The sequence below is a fragment of the Barbus barbus genome, assembly GCF_936440315.1.
Source record: "Barbus barbus genome assembly, chromosome: 9".
Lineage (NCBI taxonomy): Eukaryota > Metazoa > Chordata > Actinopteri > Cypriniformes > Cyprinidae > Barbus > Barbus barbus.
In genome coordinates this window covers 28,171,195-28,190,178 of record NC_136737.1, presented here as the reverse complement: position 1 = coordinate 28,190,178, position 18,984 = coordinate 28,171,195, and the positions used below count along the sequence as shown (strand labels likewise).

The 18,984-nt window shown below is 38.2% G+C and overlaps 2 protein-coding genes across 2 annotated transcripts in view; one reads left to right on the top strand and one right to left on the bottom strand.

Annotated features, from left to right (window-relative positions):
• Positions 1 to 247: 247 nt before the first annotated feature.
• Positions 248 to 13,064, top strand: mccc1 (methylcrotonyl-CoA carboxylase subunit). The gene is made up of 20 exons (XM_079425876.1): positions 248 to 267; positions 482 to 542; positions 1,013 to 1,056; positions 1,136 to 1,269; positions 3,690 to 3,785; positions 3,877 to 3,998; positions 5,359 to 5,506; positions 5,584 to 5,705; positions 6,154 to 6,265; positions 6,378 to 6,459; positions 6,558 to 6,685; positions 6,844 to 7,027; positions 8,751 to 8,860; positions 9,125 to 9,341; positions 9,498 to 9,584; positions 10,310 to 10,359; positions 11,791 to 11,928; positions 12,016 to 12,123; positions 12,274 to 12,345; positions 12,426 to 13,064. Exons 2-20 carry the CDS (start codon positions 487 to 489, stop codon positions 12,546 to 12,548), a joined length of 2,133 nt encoding a protein of 710 aa, XP_079282002.1. The 5' UTR covers positions 248 to 267; positions 482 to 486; the 3' UTR covers positions 12,549 to 13,064.
• Positions 13,065 to 15,911: 2,847 nt separating this feature from the next.
• LOC306875573 (phospholipid-transporting ATPase IF-like) overlaps positions 15,912 to 18,984 on the bottom strand; it is a 53,614-nt gene continuing 50,541 nt past the window's right edge. The window contains exon 30 of the mRNA XM_079426246.1: positions 15,912 to 17,449. Coding sequence (XP_079282372.1) covers positions 17,368 to 17,449 — 82 coding nt within the window. The 3' untranslated portion in view covers positions 15,912 to 17,367. The remainder of the gene's footprint in view (positions 17,450 to 18,984) is intronic.

Here is an 18,984-nt window from a genome sequence, read left to right as displayed (position 1 = left end):
GATTTTGAACGGAACCTTGTTATTTTTGTCGGGTCGGATTTCGCGGGAAATTGCATACACGTGTCATTGCGTGTCACGTGACAAGTCATATTCATAAACAGAGAAAAGTAGCTAAGAGGTTTCATTTTTAGCCGCTATATAGTCAAATAGTATAACTGAGGCATATTTATTACCTTACTGTTGTACTTCATATCCCACAATCCTCACACACACATACCTCAGTCCCCGCCTCCAAGCTCTCGTTTCTGATTGGCTGCTGTAAGTACGGTAAGCGGATGAGGACAAACCTAGTGCGTTTGCTTTTCCAGCGGCTACAATTAGCATCACTGATATTATCGTTTAAATGACGGAATAATTCAACAGAGTATAAATATTTGGAAGTATTCTATCAAGTTTGTGAGAATGAAGCTGTGAAACCTATGAAGTATATGATCTTAACGCGCTGTTTTCGTGTTATTTACACTCACATATGCTAACACAGTGGTCATGGCTGCAGTGTTTCTGAAAACTCAAATCAAGACAGCTATAAACAAACACCTGCTGTAAGTTACAAACTACTTTATTATCAAATATAAAGAACAAATGTAGCGTTCATCACATTTGGGGTTGCAAATCAGAACAGTTTGCACTAATATCAGTCAGATATGACATTCAAACTTTGCTTTAAGTCTCATATTTCTCTTTTAAACGAATGCATTTCGTTTAAAAGAGACTCATATCTTTGTGAATGCTGATGTTAAGTCATGCTTTAGGGAAGAAAATACTGTTATTGGTAATGAATGTATATTTGGTGCAAGGTGTGCATAATTAATTTATTTGTATATGTGTGCAATTTTGCTGGAACTTAATGCATTATTTAGCATCTTTTAGTTATTAAAATGCATTGCGGGTTTGCATTAAACGAAGAGGTCACCTCTGCAGATGAATTTGCCCTTGACTCCATTCTTCAGACTATTTACTAAACACATGAAGTAAGATCCTGTGTTCAGATCTCATGCTTTCTTGTCTGCAGGGCACTGATCTGGACCAAAGGATCCATCAGACATGCATCTGTGGGTAAGAGCTGTTATTACTTAATGCTTGTTATTATCATAATTCATAATGATACTTATTGGTGTTTTTTCTCTATGTACAGGCCGGATTGAGAAAGTCCTCATTGCTAACAGAGGAGAGATTGCATGCCGGGTAATGCGGACGGCTAAGAAGATGGGCGTCCGCTCGGTTGCGGTGTACAGCGATGCAGACAGACAGTCCATGCATGTGGCCATGGTGAGAGAAAACTGTAACGGCTAGATACATTGTCATGCAGATAATATAGTTAGGGGCCAAGCCCAGAATGGGCTGTAGCCACTATTTTTTCTGTATGATTTATTATTTTCGTTCAATGGGAGTCTATGGCAACCCTGTGAAGGGAACGTAGGGAAATGATGAAATTTGGCACACTTGTGGTGATGGCCATGAATCGTGATCTGACCAACTTTGGGGTCTCTAGGACCAACTCTGTGGCGCCACCACCAGTTCAAAAATTCAACATTGAAATGGTAATAACTCCTGAACCCCTTGTTCTAGAAAAATGAAACTTAGTACACCTGATTACTTTCTTCATGCTGATCACATTCAATACCATACATTAAGACTCCACCCATTACAGTAGCGGCCATTTTGAAAAGTAAAGTATTGTCTTTTTGCTACTACTCCTTCCAAATTGATTCAATTCTTCCCAAAATTGGCTCAGATGATCTTTGGACTGAGCCGCACGGAAATGACTGAACGTATATTTGTTTTATTCATTCATCTTTGTTCAAAAGTTATGATGTTGTGAACTTAACGAGGTCGACCCAAAATTGGTTCAGAGGCTGTATCTTGGCCAAACTTTGATCAATCGAAACGAAACTTGGTACGCTTTATCAACACCATGATCTGAGGGTCCATGCCAAAGTTGGGAACAGTGCCACCTATGGGTCGTGAGATACCAAAAATTTACATTTTCGCTTATAACTTTTGAACAGTCAGTCATAAAATTATAATATTTGTGCCTATGGATTTGCCAGGATTGGCTGAACCACGTGTCCGCCATTTAGAAATTTGTCATATTGCAATATCTTTTGAACCATTTGACATATCTGCACAAAAATCGGTAGGGATCATGAACACCATGTCCTGGAGGTACCCCTGAAGAATGAAGACAGCTTTTGAAAATGTTGTCCAAAATGTGTCATTTTAATGTCGTTTTGTTCCCTGGGTTATGCCGATTCTGACGAGGTCTCATTTGTCATTTTCCATTAATGTACCTGTCAGCCATATTGAGTTAAATGAAAAACAGTTTTATTGCTGCTCCTCCTTAGAAATCTATCCAATTCTTCCCAAAATTGGCTCACATGATCTTTGGACTGAGACGCATAGAAATGACTGAACAGAATTTTTTGACCTACTGGTGAAAAGAAAAGTTATGATGCTGTGAAGTTAACAAGGTTGACCCAAAACGTTTTCAGAGGCTGTATCTCGGCCAAACTTTGATCAACTGACACAAAACTTGGTACGCTTCATCAACACCATGAACTGAGGATATGTGCCAAAGTTCGGAACAGCGCCACCTATGGGTCGTGCGATACCAAAAAACGCACAATTTTGCTTATAACTTTTGAAAGCATTGTCTAAATTTTTTTTTTTTTTCTGTATCCTTTGATTCCCTGGGATATGCCGATTCTGACGATGTCTCATTTGTTGTTTTCCATGAATGTGCCTGTCAGCCATATTGAAGTAAATGAAAAACAGTTTTTTCGCTACTCCTCATTGAAATTTTGTCCAAAATCGAATCATATGATCTTTGGACTGACCTGCACAGAAATGACTGAACAGAGTTTTGATATTCACTACCGTTCCCGAGAAATACCTCTCGGAAGTTGACCAGACCTGTGTTTGTTGTCTTATGCTAGTAATCGTAGCATTTTACTAAGTTACAGGCTAAACAATTACCATTCTGTTTAATGTGACTCTTCAGCTAACGAGTTAACCATAAACTGCATTACAATTAACTTAACTTTGCGTGTTACGCTGGTTAAAATACTAAAGAGCTTTTTTGTCAGCTCATTCTCATTCTTAACCTCTCCTCAGCTGCATGTCGAACGTGAAGCGACCGGGTGGCGTGCTCTGCTAAGCCACTTCCTTTGAAGTTCAAAACCTGTGGTGTTGTTGGTTTGACTCCCACGTGGAGCAACTTTGTTAAATTGTGTGTTATGTTGTGCTGTTTTGATTAGTTTCTTATCCAGATCAGCGCTGTACATTGTAGCATTGCAAATTGTTCATTCTCACTCCTAAACTTCTCTTCTGGAGCCTGTTGAATGTGTGTCGACTGAGTGGCGTGCTCTTCTAAGCCGCAAGCCCCGAACCTGGCTCATGCCCAGACCGCAAGAGGTACTGTGGCCAGAAGCGGTGCGATCATTGCTTTTGTTCCAATTGTTGGACCTTCTGTGCGTGTTCCTCTTGAATCAGAAACGTGAGTTTGGTCGTTCTCATCTGAACTTCTGTTCAATTTTGAACTTGTGTATCTATCTGTTTTTTTTAGATGTATGTTCTATTTCCGCTGTTTTTGCTCTTCCTGCTCTACGCCACGCTACAGGCCCTTCGGTGGCTTGGCCCCAGAATCGCTGCTTGCAGCTATATTTATATAATTCGGTCTGTAATCCTAGGCGGATGAGGCGTATCATATCGGGCCAGCAGCATCTCAGCAGAGTTACCTGCGCATGGACAAGATCCTGGATGTCGCCAAGAAATCCTCTGCACAGGTGTGCTAATGTTAAGTTTTTTTTTTTTATAGCTGAATAGGGAGTTTTAATTTTTTTTTTTTCCTTGATTTAAATCTTATGTTTTGGTCAGGCGGTCCATCCTGGATATGGATTCCTGTCAGAAAATACAGAGTTTGCTGAATTGTGCAAAGAAGAAGGCATCATCTTCATCGGCCCACCGTCATCAGCCATTCGGGACATGGGAATTAAAAGGTACAGTAATTAAAAAAAAAAAAAAAAAAAAAAAAGTAGTTTGACTGTAGCAGCTGCACAAAAATATAATTGAAAAGCCCTACACTGTTAAAAAAAAAAAAAAAATAGAAAGTTGGGCAAACTTAAAAGTTTAAGGCAACCAGCTTCAGCAGATTTTTGAGTTTTCTCAACTTCTTGTTTTAAGTTTATACAACAAAAATTTGAGATTTCCTAAAAAATAAGTTGTGAAACTCAAAAATGTGCTGAAGCTGGTTGCCTTAAACTTAATTTGGCTCAACTTTTTTTTTTTTTTTTTTTTTTACAGTGTAGTATCTTAAAGGGATAGTTCACCCAAAAATGAAAATTCTGTCATCATTTACTCACCCTCAACTTGTTCCAAACCTGTATGAATGTCTTTGTTCTGCTGAACACAAAGATAGATAATCTGAAGAATTTATGGAATGTTTCAGGAAATTTACTGGAAATTGTCCACCTTTTTGCAACCCTATTTAAGTGTACTTTAAGCACACTTAAAAGTGTCTCTCTTTAAGACTGTTTATTAACACACTTAAGTTAGTTACCTTTTAAAAAGTGCACTTTGTGATATCAAATTAAGATTTACTTAAGTACATTTTAAATATTTTGTCTTTTGTCTTGCTTTAAAGAAGTACGCTTATTTTGAAGTGTTGACTAAAGTACTAAAGCACATCCCTTATGAAATTAACCATGGCTTTAGAAAAAAAACGTGTACTACATTTAAAACTGTGGTTATACAAATGGTAATCAAACTTCCAAAAAAACTATGGTTACTATACTTTTACTGTAATAAAGCCATAGTTAATTTTCATAAGGGATGTAAAAGGATATATTTTAACTGGTTAAAATACAAGTTACGTAATTTGATATTGAATTAAAGTTTATATTTTAAATGTTCTAAATTGCAACTTCATTTTTACAAAGTATATTTAAGTATATGGCATAAGTTTCAATAGAAATTACATTTATGGTAAACTAAAGTATATTTAAATATTTATCAGCAAAAAAAAATATCAGTACACTTTATTTAAAAAACAATAGAATTATGAAATTGCATAAAATATAGTTGCATTTAACTAATTGCATTTAATATTAATTAACTATAATACATCTTTTTGCAATTAACTTGCATTTAAATGTCCTAAAACATTACATTCAGTATATTCTTTTAAAATATATTATTTCCATAAAAAGTACTCTTCAAAAGTATGCAAAAGTATAGTTCTTACCTAGCAATGCCTTATTATCTGTATAGTGCTTTCAGGAAAAGCTTTGGCTAGCCAATATTTAACGAAACTTTCCTTTCTGGTTTCTAAGTTTCAATTCATCTTTGTTTTTGTTTCAGCACATCTAAACACATTATGTCAGCTGCTGGCGTGCCTATCATTGAGGGGTACCATGAAGAGGACCAATCAGATGTCAAACTTCAAAGCGAGGCCGCAAGGATTGGTTACCCTGTGATGATCAAAGCAGTTCGTGGTGGCGGCGGAAAGGTAGGTTGTGTTTGCACTAAACCGTTCTATTATAATAAACATACTTAAAATCGCTTTATTTGCACCGCCTCGCGCAGGGAATGCGAATCGCACACTCAGAAGCAGAGTTTCACGAGCAGCTGGAATCGGCTCGCAGAGAAGCCCGCAAGTCATTCAACGACGACGTGATGCTGATCGAGAAGTTTGTTGAGAACCCCAGGTCTGTTTGGTTGATCAGGCTCAGTACACACACTTTGTTTGAGATTTATACATCTGAAAGCTGAATAAATACGCTTTCCATTGATGTATGGTTTGTTAGGATAGGACAATATTTGGCCGAGATGCAACTATTTGAAAATCTGGAATCTGAGGGTGAAAAAAAATCTAAATATTGAGAAAATTGCCTTTAAAGTTGTTCAAATGAAGTTCTTAGCAATGCATATTACTAATCAAAATTATTATATTTACGGTAGGAAATTTGCAAAATATCTTCATGGAACATGATCTTTACTTAATATGATTTTTGGCATAAAAGAAAAATCTATCATTTTGACCCATACACTGTATTGTTGGCTATTGCTACAAATATACCCCAGCGACTTAAGACTTGTTTTGTGCTCCAGGGTCACATATATGATGTAATACATGAGTGTTTGTTGTTGCATTAGACACGTTGAGGTGCAGGTGTTTGGTGACCAGTACGGCGACGCGGTGTATCTGTTCGAGAGAGACTGTAGCGTACAGAGACGACACCAGAAGATCATCGAGGAGGCTCCAGGGGTAAATATGACACTGCTTCTGTCATTCTGCATCTTCTGCATTCTGGTGAAGTCTGTGATATATGCTTGTGTTAATGAAACCGACCTGACTTGATTTGTGTGTGTGACTACAGCCGGGCATCAGTCCTGAGGTCAGGAGGAAACTCGGAGAGGCCGCGGTGCGAGCAGCTAAAGCAGTCAATTATGTAGGAGCAGGTGATGATAATGCCATGTGACGATGTTGTTTTCTTCACTATTAAGACTGGTGAAACATTCAATATAGTTTTGTAACTTGGCCGATTCTTTTCTAACAGGAACTGTGGAGTTCATCATGGACGCGCATCACAACTTCTACTTCATGGAGATGAACACGCGTCTGCAGGTGGAGCATCCTGTCTCAGAGATGATCACGGGAACAGACCTGGTGGAGTGGCAACTGCGCGTAAGATCAAGCTCACGGACTTCAGAAACTACTGACAATATTCACATATTTCCTAAATAATACAGTGACATTGCCGATTCGTCCACAAGGGGTCACAATCACACCTTTCTCTATACTTAATCGGTTTTTTAATCAGACGTGATGCTTTCGTTCATCAGGTGGCAGCAGGGGAGAAGTTGCCCCTCTCTCAGGAGCAGATCGTGTTGCGGGGTCATTCTTTTGAAGCCAGAATATATGCTGAAGACCCCAATAACAACTTCCTTCCTGGAGCGGGGCCGCTGCTACACCTGTCTACGCCGCAGGGGGATCAGTGCACACGCATAGAGACGGGGGTTCGAGAAGGTACTCTTCATTTAATCTCACGTGACTTGTGAATTTGTACAGAGTCATATTTACCATTTACAGGAGAAAAAATAAAACGGTTTGAGGAGGTTTTCAACAACAACAAAAAAATTATTTTATTTGTTTTGGCCATTCGTTTACATGACAGTGCCGTTTTGGGGGCCTCGGAATACAAACATTTGAAAACAGGTTTCAAATTGCAAGTTTTTAAAAAGGATACGGTAAATGTGAATTTGAAAAATGGTGACGACATGCGCATGTGGATTGCGTGTTCACGTAGTGTTTCTTTACCAAGTAAATCGCCAAATACTGACCTTGCATGCATAATATAGCATTTTAAGTTGTTTTTGCAGATCCGTGTGAATGCGGATGTTTTGTTTTTTTTAAGTTTAAATTATTTTATATAATTTAATATTGGCGATACCGATATTAGGGAGTTAAAAGTCAGATATCGATATATCGGCCGGTATTCTTTGTGTATATTATAGTACAGTACCAGTCACTTCCACTTCATATGTCCAGACGTTTGACTGGCACTGTATATAGAATTCATTTTATACATATATATATATATATATATATATATATATACTCTATATACACACACATGACCAATTCCACAAAATTCCATGTTATACAGTAAATTCCATTTTTATGATTGGATTCCGCGATTCTGTCCATGAAATCATCAGGCCCTATTAATGTTGCAAATGAGTATTATAAGCTCATTGTGAGAGTAAAAGATGGGGTCATTGTTTATTAACTTTACAGTAAGTTATGCATTTCACAAACTAGTTAGCAACTTACCGTTAAGACAACGCTTGACTCTGGGTCGTGAAGACACTGGCGCTGCCGTGTGTCACTCAGGGTTGCCAGGTTTTCGCAACAAAACCCACCCGATTGCTCCTCAAAACTAGCCCAATCATGTTCTGGGGAGGTGAAATACAAGGTTTTTAGCGGGATTCCCCTGGTACAATTCGCATTCAAGGTCATTCGCATAAAAAATTTGACCGTGCCTTTAAAGTAGCCCAATTCTGCAGGAAAACCGCAGACTTGGCAACACTGCTGTCACTACAGTGACCTAGGTCGCCAGTAGCAAACAATGGAGCGCACTCTGTTGGACAAACTAAGTAATTACACCATTTACAAGCATTTTATCTGCATAATGTAAAGAAATTAATATCGGTGTATCAGTAAATTAATATGCTCATATCGGCCGATAAAATCGGCAAAATGATAAATCGGTTGGGCTATAGTCTTGTTGTGAACGATTCATCCATGCATGTGGTAAATTTATTAAAAGATTTTTTGACCTTAATGTTTAATCAAACTTGATCTTCTGGTGAAAATGACTTCTATCGGGTGATTTATAGTCATTTAGTCTGCTTAAACCCGTCCCTCTACAGTCGACTGCAACCTCACATCCAGTTCATTGCAAGACCCACATCTCAACATGCAATCAACACACAATAGATTGAATAAAGTCCTCACCCAGCAATGCTTTTCTTTTTCAATAATCCGTTACACATGGATGTACGTCACAACAAACCATAAAACATCTGTGGCACTGCATCTTTAAAGTCTGAAGGAAAAATAATACAATCATGTAATCGTGTAGTGGAGAATACACTCATGGAGTGTCTTTAAATAAATGCATTTATAAGTTAATTATTTTAACTATGATTGGTTGCTAACTGCTGTGTCTATGTTGAACATATGTAAGGTGATGAAGTGTCTGCTCATTATGATCCAATGATCGCTAAACTGGTGGTTTGGGGGGAAGATCGCTCCGCTGCTCTGAAGAGACTCAGATACTGCCTTCGACAATACAACGTAAGCACACATTCTCATTTTTACGGTTGCGTTAGCTAATTATACAATATTGTCTATTGTCAATATCGCAGCACTTTCAAACCAAGCAAACCAAATGCGAGCAAAGTTTGCGTGAGGAGCTTTTCAGCTGTATGAAATCTTGAGCCATAAACTTCTGAGAGATTTAAAAACAACACTACTGCATAAATTACTTAACCTGAACAACTGAATCAGAATTTGACTTCCTTCAGTATTCTTAATATTATCATTGTGTATGTGTCACAGATCGTGGGCCTCAACACCAACATCGACTTCTTGCTCAGTCTTTCGGGGCATCCAGAGTTCGAGGCAGGAAAGGTTCACACCAGCTTCATCCCGCAGCACTATGATCAGCTGTTCCCAGCAGCTCAGAGGCCATCCGGTGCACTGCTCTGTCAGGCTGCCCTGGGTCTGGTGCTTCGCGAAAAACAGCACACACAGATATACAGAAACCAAACCAGTGGTGAGGATGCATTGTTTGTAGTTTTTAAGATCATGAGAAACTAATTCAAGTGTGTCCAAACTTTAGTCTGCAGGGTTTTGGCGTTTATTGATGGCACAGTGTGTGTTTTGGCACATGAAGCTTGTTTGAGATGTTAACCTAAGCTTCCTGTTGCAGACATGTTCTCTCCGTTTGCCTCCAGTAACGGGAGACGATTCAATGTCCTGCACTGCAGGAACCTGACACTGCAGCTCGGGGACGACAGTAAGCATTCATGCTCTGATAAACACACACACACACACCGTCCGAAGCAGTGACTGATACACTCCTGTCAACATGATTTGACGAAGAGCTACATCTGACAAACAAGTTCTGTCTACAATTTGAAATATTGTTGTATTAATTATAGAAATATGTACATTTTCATATCTGCATGAATAATTAGTGCATATTGCACCTTTATTATTTAGAGATTTCTTTTCTGACTTTTAGATTGCTTTTACTTGTTCAAGATTATTCAGTGCTTTAGCATTCAGATAAGCGTCACATATTTTGTTAATGTCAGGGGTCAAGCGGATTAATCACGGTTAAGTTTCTGCAGTCAAAGGAATAGTTGCTTTGATCAGATTCTTGACTAATAGTTCCAGAGGCTCAGTTTACATTTAATATTATTAAGAACGCATGAATGATCAGTGTGCTTATTAACGGCTCACCTGATTCTTCTACATGTCAAGACTATCAGATCATTCTCTTGAAATAGAAACGTCTGCATTATATATGAACACTGAAGAGATGTCATTGATCATAATTTCAGCATAACAAGCCTTAAATAGAATCTGCACAGCTAGATCTGTATAGATGAGCGAATCTCACCAAGTCTGCAAATATAGTAAATTATATTTCACTTAAAGAACTTTTTAAGCACCATTATATGTTGCTTTCTGACAATGTTATTATTTAATAAGTAATAAATATAATTTCTTTTGCAGAAGTGGCATTATCTATTACTTACAATCCAGATGGGACATACAGTATGGAGGTAAATTCTGTTTTAGACTGCAAAATGTTATATGCACACCATATATATTTCACAGAAGCTAGTACACCCCTCTCATTTTTGTAAATATTTTATTATATCTTTTCATGTGACAACACTGAACAAATGACACTTTGCTACAATGTAAATTAGTGAGTGTACAGCTTGTATAACAGTGTAAATTTGCTGTCCCCTCAAAATAACTCAACACACAGCCATTAATGTCTAAATCGCTGGCCACAAAAGAGAGTACACCCCTAAGTGAAAATGTCCAAATTGGGCCCAATTAGCCATTTTCTCTCCCAGGTGTCATGTGACTCGTTAGTGTTACAAGGTCTCAGGTGTGAATGGGGAGCAGGTGTGTTAAATTTGGTGTTATCTCTCTCATACTGGTCACTGGAAGTTCAACATGGCACCTCATGGCAAAGAACTCTCTGAGGATCTGAAAAAAATAATTGTTGCTCTACATAAAGATGGCGTAGGCTATAAGAAGATTGTCAAGACCCTGAAACTGAGCTGCAGCACGGTGGCCAAGACCATACAGCGGTTTAACAAGACAGGCTCCACTCAGAACAGGCCTATATATATAATATATTTATTATATATGCATCACAAAGTTATATATTTTTGCTTTAAAGGTCTTTATAATATCAAAAATTGATACCATAGAAACTTAATAATTCTTGTCACCAGTGTCATATCACAAAAAACTAATACTAGCCTAAATTAGAAAAACAAAACTCTAGCTCACTGAAGACAAGTAAACAGACAGTGATTAATAAGAAACTTACAATACAAGCACCACTAAAAATTACAAGCAATAGGAGAAAAATACTACAGTACAACATAAGAAATGCTACATACATTTTATAAACTAATCAAACGTATAAAAACACTGCCTATTCTTCACTGTGTAAATGAACTATATATTTCTTATTAAAGTTGCAAATGTGTGAGAGATTCTCTTTTGTTGTTTGATTAACATGAATGACAGACAGCAGGAATATTAGGCAATTGTCACTAAGAGCTGCCCGAATCCAATACACTGTTACAGCCATTTACTTGACCTTAAGACATAAATTACAAGAATACTTGCAAAGATGGGCATATTGACACATAAGTGCGTGCATTTAACCGTTCAAGGCCTATAAAGCATCAAAAGTAACCGTCTTCACTTGTGCGTGTATTTCTGAGAGCGCGTGCACATAACTAAATTAATTCTCTTTCACTGCTGAGTGTTTCAACAGCTTAAAATCACTTGTTTTTAAACCGCAATGCTTTAAAGACTCATGCAAACGATACGTTTTCATGGGCACACACAATAGAAACGATAGTCTTGTAGCGGTAAACGGTGTCTACCGGTATATTGCCCACCCAAGTGTCGTCAATGTACTAAGCATGAATTTTCACACGTCTTCCATTTGTGGTTGTTAGACTGGAGGTGAGGTGTTTCATGTATCAGGAGAGCTGCAGGTGGAGGGAGACGTGACCTACCTGTGGTGCTCCGTCAATGGAGTGCTGTCCCGACCCAAACTAGTCATTCTGGACAACACCGTACACATCTTTTCTATGGTGGGTTTCTGTCATCCTTATATTAGACTTCACCATCAAGTCAAGACTATTGATGATCTTTTGTGTTTTGTTTTTGCACTTGTTTAGGAGGGAAGTGCCCAGGTGGATGTACCTATGCCCAAGTTCCTGGCTGGTGTTAGTGGCTCCAGTGCACAGGGTGGCACTGTTGCACCCATGACGGGCACTATCGAAAAGGTATTTAAGGCATCCGTGGTTGAACCCGTTTGTGTACTTTCTGTTGTGTGAGACCACAGTAATGTATCCCAAATCAAACTATTGAAAGACACGTAATCTACGTGGAACCTAAACAGCGACTTTTGAAACTTGCCTTTGCTTTGATTCTAGGTCCTAGTCAAGGCTGGAGACTCTGTCCAGAAAGGAGATCCTCTAATGGTGATGATTGCCATGAAAATGGAGGTGAGGCTCTGTCACTTTCTCATTAAGTGCACTTTATAGTCCATATTATAACTGATCGGGGTCCTTCTGTTTCTGGGTAGCATACAATCCGTGCACCCAAAGCAGGAGTCATCAAGAAGGTGTTCTTCAAAGAGGGCTCACAGGCTAACCGTCACGCAGCTCTGGTACAGATGGAGGAAGAGGAAGGAGCTGGGGTAGAGTAAACCTATTGGCATCACACACAGATGACTGGAAATCCTGGATAAGTTGCTGCTCAATGCAACGATCTTAAATTTGTATGGATCTTTTGAGATTTAACAAGTAAACTAGAAACTTTCTTAAGGACACAGACAACTTGTCACCTTTAACTTTGTGAGGAATTCAGTCCCCAATAACTTGGTATTTCTGTGGATCTGGTCTCCTGGTTCTTTTATGCCATGATAATCATGGTCAAATTTTGGGTGGATGAAGATCAACGGATGGATGACTGTGGTATGACTTGCCATCTTTCCCTATAAAGTATATGCATTTGAAATAATATGCAAAAAAAAAAAAAAAGAAAAAAAACTTGTGGTTGCCTGTCCCATACCTGTGACAGAAAACTCCTATGAAGCATTGCTTAATACAGTAATGTTGTTTGTGGTGGATAAGGTGCCTTGTTGTTAGTTTGACTCCTAAAGGAAACCTTTAGAATCTGTGAACTTTTTAACATTAATCATTAAAGTTTATGCATAGTCTTCAGTTTTTTTTCTCCTTTGTGTTCTGACCAATAAGGTTGTTACAAAATCAAGTCACTGTTCACAACCTGTGTAACAGCTGTAAAAGTCTGCTGCATTAATTCAGTTTTCGATCCAAATTAGTGAGCATTAACCCCACCAACTGGTAACGACTTCAATATGAAACTTAAGTTTATTTATAGTGTGCATGTCCTATATAATTGTCATTCGAAGCGTTTTACATAAATGCGATAAAGTACAAAAGCAATTAAAAAAATCGTTTAAATGTGCTCCTAATGGTCCGAGTAGTCAGTTAAGCTTATCTTCAACAGTAAGTGCAATTTACGTAGATTGAAGCCATTAAATGATTTATAAATAAGTATCAGCACTTTGAACTGTCTGAGAATTGATTTTGAAACACTAGGGGCCCCTTTATAAAATGTTGCGTAGAAACCATCCTTAATTTGATTTTACGATCATCTCTCAAATATGCATACGTGTGATTCATAGAATGAACGTACGCATAGAAAATGTCAATTTCAGATGTGAAATTTATGAATCACAAATGATTCGCCCAACTGAATGGTTTCAGCTCTCTCCCTTGTAAAAGACTCCTAATTAATGTCATTAACATAGATAACCTAGTCATTGTCCAAATTCTTTAATTTAGAACAGCGAGCTGCAACAACTGCTTACATTTGCAAAAACCTGCAGTACTCTGACGAGAAAAAGTGCGTACGTCTGCTCAGACATTGACGTGACGCCAAGCACTTTTCCACGTCAAAGCCAGTTTTTACAAATGTGACCGTTGGCGTAGATTTAAACGTACGCACACTCTTAAAGCATTGGTCTCAAACTCAATTCCTGGAGGGCCACAGCTCTGCACAGTTTAGCTCCAACCCTAATCAAACACAGGTGATCCAGCTAATCAAGGTCTTCAGGATTACTAGAAACTTCCAAGCAGGTGTGATTTGGAGCTAAACTCTGCAGAGCTGTGGCCCTCCAGGAATTGAGTTTGTGATCAAGAATATTCCAATGTACAAATAACCATTCCTTTCATTAATTTTCTTTCCTTGAATCCTTCCCTCATATCCTAACGGGGGTGGAGCTAAGACAGAAGGAAAGGAAATGAGGATGCACAAATAAAGAATTGCGACGCACCTTTGGCCTGCTTAGTCACCACCTCGTGCACAGGGGTCACTATACCCTAGCCTCCCCACCATACTCCGGTTGTTCTTTGCCATACCCACTTCCAGTGGTCCCCAACCCTGGTCCTGGAGGCACCCCAACACTGCACATTTTGCATGTCTCCTTTCTCTGACGTACCAATTTCAGGTCTTGAAGTCTCTATTAATGAGCTGATGACTTGAATCAGGTGTGTTTGATTAAGGAGACATGCAAAACATGCAGTGTTGCCCTAGGCGTTTGTCCCCCATGACCCCAGAATGCCATTTCAACTGAGTGGGGAATGCATAATCCTGGAATGCGATTTCTTTAGATACAAAGGTTTTTAAGATCATGAGAAACTAATTCATGTGTGTCCAAACTTTAGTCTGCTGGGTTTTGGTGTTTATTGATGGCACAGTGTGTGTTTTGGCACATGAAGCTTGTTTGAGATGTTAACCTAAGCTTCCTGTTGCAGACATGTTCTCTCCGTTTGCCTCCAGTAACGGGAGACGATTCAAATCACATTATAGCTTTGATAACTTTTATCGCTTTAAAATCCATTGAATAACGATAGTTGTAATGGAACACAGCACACGTGCTTCATCTTCATGATCACCAGATGGCACTAAAGTGAACCATGCAGAAACGCTTCAGATAATGTATCTAAGGCCTCATTTCTTCCTTTTGCAAAATAGTTTGAAAATTGTCAAATTGTGAATTGCTCCTTATATTTATGTGCTCGTTTTTTCCCTCCTCCACAAAACCTCAAATCTCATTCGAGTTTGCAAGAAATAACCCTTTAAATTGCTTTTACATTTTCAAGATTTATTCAGTGCTTTAGCAATTTATTCAAATAAATTAGATTTTGTAGCGGTCAGGGGTCATTAGCATCCTGCAATAATTGCTTTGATTAGACTCTTGAGTATAAAAGTTCAACATGAGTATTATTATGAATGCATATGCTCATTAATAGATGGCTCAAACAGTCATTCTTCAACACATGCAAACTAAAAGATCATTCTCTTGAAATAGAAACAGTTCTTCTGCATTATAAATGAGCACTAATGAGCAGCGATTGATCATAGCGAAGAAGGATGTCAGCATAACAATCCTTAAAATAGATTTTAGTGTGGACGAGAGAATATCATGAAGAAATGTCACCCAGAGGAGATGCAGCATTTTATTTCTTTTGCTGAAGTGGCATTATGGGTTGCATTCAATGCAAATTAATTATAAAGTATACTTTTACATTTGGATCAAAAAGCATGATTGTTTTGAGAGATTTCACACTATGTTCAAGAATCATGCACTGAATGTCTCTGGAGCATGTTTGTCAATGCGATTGCCACAAACGTGCGATATTTGCCTCAATCACGTCTTCTGTGAAATAAAAATTTCAACTCGAGCAGGAAATTCACATGACGTTGTCGCGCAAGCCAATCAGAGAACAGCTTATGCACATGTCCGGTTGTATCAGAAAATGGAGGAGAGCATGCGTAATGTTTTTATTCATGCGAGTGATGCAAAAAAATCCTGCGAGTAATCTAGAGCGATAGCACGATTCGAATATTTGCTTCATTTTTGGTGCACACACCATTACTTTTTTATAGTATACACAACATTGGTTTATAAAAGTAAGTGTACTGCATTGTGAAACTGTACAAAAACTGAAATGTGGAATACTAATAATCATAATAAAACACTGGATTTTATAAAGGTATTTATTCTGTAAATAGAACTTTCATAAACATCGACAATTAAACATATTCGCTGTAAGGAGAGTACAATTAGAAGAACATATGTTTACACAAAAAAAGATTAAACCGCAACATGGATGACTGACATCACAGCTAGATCAGGTATTTCCAGTCTAGATTGAGTCTTATTGCTAATGTCTCTGAGTAACAAGTGGCATACTGCGTTGCTACATAATCCAAGAAAATACATTATATAGCAAAACACTTTTGCCGTGTGATTTCAACACAAGATCTGAAATAGTAATGATCAGTGGTCAGGAGTCATTTTGGGTTTGAACATTGACATGAAAAAAAAGTGATATACAAATAAAAACTTAGAGAGAAGTACCACCAAAATGGAGTAATCCACAATTCAAAATGTAACCATAAAATCATAAAATCTGACTCCCAACTGCCACCCGGGTCACGGCACCAGATTTCAACCGATACCTGTGAGATCCAGGGTGTCATGGCCTTTGCAGAAAAAATAAAGACAAATCCCAAGACTACACTCCTCAAATCGGGAGTATTTAGGTCCAGTTGACGTAGGCCTCTGTTACTGGGTTATTGAGACAGATTGACCCAAGTGCAGCATGCAGTCTGATATCATAAACTTCAATATAGTTGATCTAAGCAAGTTTAAAACGGTTGTCTCAATGCTCTGGCCTTACAATAACCCGCGGCCCATGTAGGATGAATTTCATTCCTTTTCCTCTGACTATGTCCTCCTACGCGATTAAATACACACACGCATACACTCGCAAAAAAATAAAAAAATAAATAAAACAAATCGTACAGCTTTGACAAGCGGTTAGTAACACAAGCAGAAAAACAAGGAACACGGCAACAATGATAAATTAACCGGTGACAATGGTTAGAGATAGCATGTGCGAGACAAGAAATAAGAAAAAATATGCAGGCACATGACTGATGGAGGTTAAAGTGATCGAGTTCAAGGATGATATGTGAGTTTTCCATCAAGAACTCCATCGCAACATTCTTGCATCATGATAGTCTATACGAACCACAACTCAGGATGGGTGTACAGGTAGGCATCTTAGGGTAGGAGGCTACAGGTTTGTGAGCTAGCGATACACGGCGCCCACTTTTAATACCTTGAAAATCAGGCAATTAAAAGAGGGAATTATGGCTTCAAACAGACCCCCTCGTTTTCCTCAGGAAAGACGGCGGCCCTTCGCGAACAGTTCTGTGGGTTTACTAGGAGCGGAAACTCAAGACACACAAATCCTTTGGTTTTTGCGAGAGCAACTGCCTGTCCCTTGTTGTTGCTGATCACATATTATATGATACTCAGAGCTTTTAAGGTGTGATAGTCTGGCTGGTGAGTGGACAAGGGCATGGGACGGGGAAAAAAGGGCAGGCGTCTCCAGACTCTACGAGCAGATCCTTTTTGGGCTGGTGCATTAACAATGAGAGACCTCCATGGGTGAGAGCGTCAGGATGCTCCGGTCGTTGGAGAAGGTGGTATCCGAGACGCTCCAAGATCTGGAAGGATCAAGGAAAGTGCGAACAGTGAGGGGGACAGTGTGGAGATCTCAATTCAAAGCTATATAGGCGCAGAAACGGACGCTCATAGCCTGAATACTAGGGATGCACAATGTTTCAGTTTTTAGTGCTATCATTTTGATAAACATCAAGCTATTTTTCCCCAATTCAAACAGGTTATAAAAGTAATAAAATTTATTCTATTTAGATTTTTTTTTAAGTATATATAGTGTAAAACAACTTATGTAAATCATTAACTGGTATTGTGACTATATCCATGCATCAACCATTAAGAAACATGACAAATTGGTCAATGACTAAATGTGAACATTTCTTTAGCAGATAAAATATCCACCTAGAAATGAAAATTCTGTCATTAATTACTCCACCCAAGAATTACAAGGTTGACCAACTGATAACAGTTTTCATTTTGGCTGAACTATCCCTTTAATGGGCCTTAATGACACCGTACTCCAGGAAGCGACAACTCTTCATTTTGTGGCTTTAATTGGTTAATCACTTTAAAAAGTTAATTATTTGTATTTTGCCAAATTTATAGTATCGAATAACAGTTAAAAATAAAAAAAACTCCAAATGGACACCTCATGTAACTCAATCCCTCACTGGAGGAATGTCTAATTTTAGCTCTTGATTCCCATCTTGTTAAGTTCCATAATGTAAAAAAGTCTTGCGACTGGTTATTAATAACTGAGTTACCAGAGTGTATTCTCCAAAGTCCAGTATACATTTTTTTTTACAAGAGTGTTAATTTATCTGTGCATCCCTTCTTATAAATCTCTCTTTAACTAATGAACTCTGTGCATGAAGATCAGCAAGCAACAGTCAGAGTCACAGCCAATGGAGAAATGGATGAGTTGCATGTTAGTACAAGATGGGTTAATGTGGATGGTTAAAAGACAATAAACAAATATAAAAACAACATCCTTCCACAGCCTCGACATTCAAATAGACTACATTCTTATGAAAGTATTAGCTTTTCGTAGCCAGAATACGTTGGGTATGGTACCTATATATGAAAAAGATCATTTACAGTATATAAGTAAATATACATAACGTAAATCTATTGTTTGTAGAAAAATATGTGTATATAGGTTCACTATAAAATGTATATTATATTTGTAAATATAGTGGAATTTAGCAGCCCTTGCGGATCGGAGCCATTCCAAAGTTGTAGTCCTCAAACGCCAGACCTGCTACTCTTGAACACCAGAGGGCATTGTCTTCATCCAATGGACTAATCCCTCTGAAGCACAGCCATATTATAAATAGATCCATGCTATATAAGATAAAGAATACATTGATAGCTACAGTAATGCGATTATCTTTGGATAGAAAGGACTGGTAGAGGGCAAATGTAAATGTACCATCGTCATGTTTTGCAGATGAAGACAACCGTTTTAAGACCTTGAGGAGGTAAAAAGTTGAAATCAGAACGTATTTGCATTTATATAGTTAAATATATATATGGCTTACTGGCTTCATACCATAGTAACAATCTCCTTAATTATCTAAAG